Source organism: Morone saxatilis, unplaced genomic scaffold (genome assembly GCF_004916995.1).
Source record: "Morone saxatilis isolate NCDOM2014 unplaced genomic scaffold, NCSU_SB_2.0 Contig12, whole genome shotgun sequence".
In the NCBI taxonomy this organism is placed as follows: Eukaryota; Metazoa; Chordata; class Actinopteri; family Moronidae; genus Morone; species Morone saxatilis.
In genome coordinates, this window is record NW_023339674.1 from 27,278,080 (window position 1) to 27,284,193 (window position 6,114).

General features: G+C 40.5%; 1 protein-coding gene across 1 annotated transcript in view; it reads right to left on the reverse strand.

The window, feature by feature from the left end:
• Positions 1–126: 126 nt before the first annotated feature.
• The window catches only part of LOC118321462 (artemin), an 8,944-nt gene continuing 2,956 nt past the window's right edge, over positions 127–6,114 (reverse strand). The window contains exon 2 of the mRNA XM_035652782.1: positions 127–1,248. Within this exon, the coding sequence (XP_035508675.1) occupies positions 839–1,248 (410 nt within the window). The 3' untranslated portion in view covers positions 127–838. The remainder of the gene's footprint in view (positions 1,249–6,114) is intronic.

The window sequence follows — 6,114 nt, forward strand, 5'->3', positions numbered from 1 at the left end:
CAGCTCATTCTAAGGTAACAACAACACAACATTTCTTATATTTATGTGATTATACACTAATGAAAACATACCTATCAATATTATATTCCATTTCTGACAATAGATCCTCCTAAATGTTACACACTGGACAATTAAAACAGGTTTATTTTGATTTTGGATTGAGATACTTGTAAGTGGATAGCCTTCAGGTTTTTGCTTTAAGGCTTCTTTTATCTTTGACACCCGTTAAAGTTCATAGATAGCATAATAGATGACAATGTTAACAGTAAATTAATTGGCACAAATTAATAACTTGTGAACACAAATTAAGAAACATTTGAACCATCATACCTGCTGGAGTCTGTATGTTTCAGCCACAAATGTCTGCATGCAGTTAGCCTCTTTAAATGCTAGCTTCTACTTCTACTCATATTTTCTGCAGAAAACTGGTACTGCTGAAGACTTCCAACATGGCTGCCAGAGGGTGTTGCATTACCCCAAAAGCCTTCGATATGCTGAATGAAGGTGACAAAATCCAATCCACTATGGACTGGAACAGTACTGATAGTTTCCTCCTCTATGCTTATTGCTGGTGGCCCCAGGCTGGTGGCAGACAGCCAGATAGCTTGCTGGTGCCGTCAGGCTCTATCTGAAGGTATTTGAACCTCCATTGATAAAGCTAGTAGTGGCGGGACAGTCCAGGCCACTGCACTGTGGATCTCATCCAAGGCCGATTCCTCAGACCACATGAACCAGGGTCCAAGTCCAAGTCACCCACTACAGAGACCAGGCTTGGAGCGTCCTGCTCTTTCACACAAGAGCATGTGTGTGTATTACAGATAGACACTATTATTTGCAATCAGCCCACACAGCTGCAGTTGGCCGCCGAGAGCCACTTAATTGTCTGCCATGTAGTCTGGGTATCCATGAAGGACACAGTCTCATAGCGGATAGGCCGACAGCAGGGGTGACTGCTGACATTCTTGCCGGAGATGCTCCCATTGGCCATCAGAGCCTTGAGGGCCAGGTCATAGTTTTTGCGGGAGCTGTGGCATGTGCCAACACAGTACTTAAAGAGGACTATCTCATCTGAGTCGTAGCCGAGGCCGAGATCCTTCACCCGCATCTCCTTCCTCTCCAAGTGGCAGTCACGACTGTTCTTGGTCTTTTTGCGGTTCCTCTGTGACATTCTGGGTAAATTTGGATTACGAGGGGAGCGCCGCCATCTGCTCTGCTGGATTTCCTTTCCCTGCATCAGTGACCATTCCTCTACAAGAAAAAGGAAACGCACACAGAACACCTAGTCAATTATTTGTCTCCCAACATGCAAGTATTATAGCTCCTGTGTCTAGTATTTGAATATTTCTGACTTCTGTGGTGACTTCTGTGGTTTCGAAAACGCAGGGGATCAATATTTAATGTACCCTTTAATAAGTTATTCATGCCACTAGGGGTCTCTCACATCAAAACATGTAAAACACAAAAATGTAGTTTGGTGTTGTCATGAAGTAGTATTGGATCATGGGATTTTGTATTGTCTTCATTGTTAAACAACCACTGCTAAAAATCTGTTTATAAATTGAAGGCGCAAGAAATGCAAAAATGGGCATTCCATAATACAAGTCAGGCTATAAATCAATAATTGTTCTTGTCAAAACTAAACTGGCAGCATTTGTTTCATAAATATGTTGTGTGTATTATAGTGTGTAAACAGTAGTATACGTGTGTAAATTTTGTTCATGTACATGAACTGTTTTGACGGTCTGTGTTGGCTTCAATCCCAGAATCGCTGCTTGCAGCTATAATACACATTTGCATCCATTAGTAAGAAAACATTTTGATTAGTGTAGCTTTAAATATATTACAACTTCTATTAAAATCACCATTCCGGTCTCTAGGGCAGGATATTAATGTCAAAGTCACTCTTTTTGATGAGGTAATATTTCACACAAGAAAGTCATTAGTAATGTGGATGGCTAGAAGGTAACATTTATGTTTATTTTACTTACTGTACTGCAGCCTGTATGACTACACACAATATAATAATATAACATCCCAAGAAATATCAGAACTAAACTGTAGTGCAGCTGTAATTGCAGCTGCATCATGGTATAGGTATACTCTGCTAACTGGTTAAGATAAGATAAGATAAGATAAGATATGCCTTTATTAGTCCCACAATGGGGAAATTTCAAATATAAATAATAACAGGGGAACAAGCTTGAGGTATCAAAAGTTCATCTTGTATTACTTTTATGTACACAGCTATGTGTTAAAGAGCTCTATTCCACTCAAATTCCTGCTGTATGAAAACACATTTGGCATGTCAACACTGGTTAGTTAAACTCCCTCATCTACAATATCCTGGATGATGGTAAACTGTATCAGAGAGATGAAGAGGAGGACACTGTTTTTATTTCTGCATGATAGCAACAACCAGGTGTCACAGACACTGACTGGAACTGTTGGATTCAGTGAAAAAAAAGAAGTCAGAAGAAGGTGTCAGTCGACATATATAAAAATGGACAAAATGACAGCCCCCGAAAAGTGAAGGCAAAACCTCTCAGTCGCCCCCTGGTGTCTGACTGCAGTATAGGTCAAGAACCGCACCCCTTCCATGTTAGCAGATGGGACATGGGCCAATGGGCTGGATGAGTTTGGTTTTAATTAGTAATTTGAAGCTATAAAAAAGTGGTCAGCTGGGTGTATTCAGAATCAGAATCAGAATCAGAATCAGATATACTTTAATAATCCCAGGGGGAAATTACTTTACAAGACTTCGCCAACCCCGATCACTACTGGCTCTGAACAGCACTCAGTTTTCACTGCTTATGAACTTGGAATATCCTTGGAATATATCTGTCTGTGAGAACTATTCCTAAAAGCTCTTCTCTTCAGATCATGAGCACAGACCACCGACAGATTATCTGTAGAATTAGCACAACAAAGAATGAAGATTTATTCAGTCATAAAACAAGTCAAAGTAGATAGAAAGATAAATCACCCATCATCCATCCATCCATCTAATTTTTCATTTGTCATTTAATGGTCCCATATTGTAGAAAGTAAGATTGCCATTTTGTGATTAAAGCAGGTCTAAGTGATATTTAAATATTGTTAAAGTATCATAATGCTCAATCCACTGACAAATGCATACATTTCATGTTCAGAAACTGTGCCTTGAAACGAGGGTCAGGACTTTGTGATGATGTCACAACTATACAGTCACTGCCCTCAGCACGGCCCACCCTGACCAACCGCCCAGGTAGTCTACAATCTGTTTGTTATCTGTGGTTATCAAAAGTCAAATAAAACAAAGAAATGTTTTTTTTTATAAATGGTAAAGGCTACATTTCTATAGTGCTTTTATCCAATGCACTTTACAAGGTATTTATCGCTCATTCACCCATTCATGTATACACAGTGGCAGTGAGCTACCACACGGTGCTGGCCTGACCATCTGAAGCAATCTAGGGTTTAGTATCTTGCCCAAGTACACCTCAACATGTGGACATGTGGGGCACAAACTGCCAACCCTGTGAGCCACATCCCCAAGGTAATTTTTAAATGTAACCAAAAAAATTAATTTGACACAAAATCTTTTTAAAGTTACAAACAAATTAAAGTAACCTGAATTATTATTTTAATTGAATTGAATTTAAAATGTTTTAATTTATCTGATCTAATTTAATCTAGCATAATCTAGTTCTATTTCATAGTCCTATGTATTGATTTTACATTGACTGGGGCAGACCAGTCACCTGTCAACCATTGACTGCAGACAGAGTCATTTAACTCAGAAACATGATATCATGATCTGTTCTCTCAGGGGTTCTGTCTGTCCCTCAGTAAAAGTTGCTTCCAGCAGCTTTGTGATTAGCTTTTAAGAGGAAATCTTTGCTAGGAGTTTTTCACGCTATTTAGGAGGACTGCTGGTGGTTTGTGAATACAGCCACAGATGTCTGCTCTGGCCTTTAGAGAAAGGTGAAAAACTTCTCACACTTTAGTTTATGGACTAGATTAGAATGGACTTTTATGAGCCAGCAGGCGAGAGCATATGTGATTAAATTGAAAGCAGACATTGGTGGTGTATCATTGGCGGGAGTAGAATTCCTCTGGTTATCAGCTGAGTGAAAATGTACTAGATTCAGGGTCATTACCAGGGGAGCTGAGCGGCTGGCTGAAATCCAACAGGAGCTTTCTCAGTTACCGGGAACATTTTAAATAAGATTTACCCACTGGGCTGTGCAGACCCGGCCCAGGTGTTTGACTGATTTCTACATCCTGACCTGGGGACTTTGCCCTGCACTTTCTCTAAATGCCTCCACACAGTCATTTCCTAAGGGGATGATTATTACCACTGTAGAATGCTCATTTACAGTAACATAGGTGCTTGTCAGTTCATACCTGCATATATGCTTTCCTTAGGCAACATTATTAGGAAACACTCCATAACTTTCATTGTTATGCAGATGATACACAGTTATATCTATCGATCAAGCCCGATGAAATTAATCAATTATCTAAATTACAAACATGTCTTAAGGACATAAAATCCTATGGGCTGAGCAATTTTCCGATGCTTAAACTCCCCAGAAAAAAACACCAACCATTTTTTTTCTCTGTACTTGCCCAACAAACCTCCAGAACTCACTGTCCTACAAGATATACTTACCTCTGATGGTTATTACCTTGCCTCTAGCAACCCAACCTGTCAGAATCTTGGAGTTTCCTTTGATCAGGACATCTTCATTTATAATTCCACCACATAGTACTCCTACTTACCCTCCCTAAAACACTGCGTTCCTCCTGAATGCCAGGGCCTACTTGTGGTTACGTATAGTCTCAAAAAGTCTTTAGAAACCCAGCGAGGCAGAGCCCTTACAGTTACCAAAGCTCCTCTCCCCCTGCGTGAACCCAGCTTCCAAAGTTGTGTTCTCGGCGAGCCAACACACCCTCTCCAACATTTAAGAGCTAAGGCTTAAGACGTTCCCTCTTTGATAAAGACTTATAGTTTAGGCTGGCTCAGTGAGTTCCTGTACACCAATCCCTCCTATTAGTATTGCTTGCGCTATTAGCCCTAGAACTATCGGGATTTCCCATTGCATGCAACTGAGTTCCTCTCTTCCTCTCCCTCTCCCTTTCTGCACCCATTTCATGTCCCATTATTATGCATGTTACTAACTTTCAACTTCTTCCCTCTGGAAGTTCCCTTGTGCCTTTCCTCATTGCAGGTTCTCCATAGATCTTTGTGGAGCCACCCCCCTCTGCCATGGTTCCTGCTTTGACCTCCCCATTGCTAATCATTAACTGATATTATCCTTTATTATTATTAATTACTATTATATATTACCTACAGAATACCTGTTATTACTATTAACCACCTGCTCATTGTCCCCCATCTGTTGTTGTCGTCACCCATCATAATCTTTGTCATGTTCATCATCCAGTCACTACTATTAGTTGCTTGCTATACTGTTGTTGCTTGTGTAACCTTCTGTCTGTCTGTCTGTCTGTCCTGTTATGTCTGTCTGTCTCCTCTGTCGTCCTCTCCTCCTCTTTTTCTCTCTCTCCCCTCTCTCTCCTTCTCCACCCCACAACTCCTGGTTCGAGGCAGACGACCACTCCCACCTAGAAGCCGAAGGCGTCTGTCCTAGTTTCTGCCTCTTCAAAAGCCAGTCTTTTCCTTTGCCGCCAGTTTGCCCCCAAAGCCTTTGCCTTCCATGGTGTAACTGTCTGGGTCTCTGCTAAATATATGTTATAAGGATTCTGTTTTCCTAGACCTGCTCTTTATTCTGAAAAGTGCTCCTTGATGATAACTTCTGTTATGAATTTGGCGCTATTAACAAATAAAATTTATTGAATTAAACTGAATTGAATATTTTCCCATCCCAAAGCAAGATTTGGAAAGAGTTACTGAAAATCTTCTGTATTGAATATAGAAACCTGAAGCCCCACCAGTGCTACATTCAATTCAATTCAAGTTTTATTTCATCAAGGTCTTCGACCAAAAGAACAATCCTTATAGCATTATTACAGAGACCCAACAGTTCTTTTCCAACCACTTTGCAAGCACTTTGGTGACGGCCGGCCAGAGAAAAACAAAACGTCCTTTTAAAGAGATCCAGAAACTCA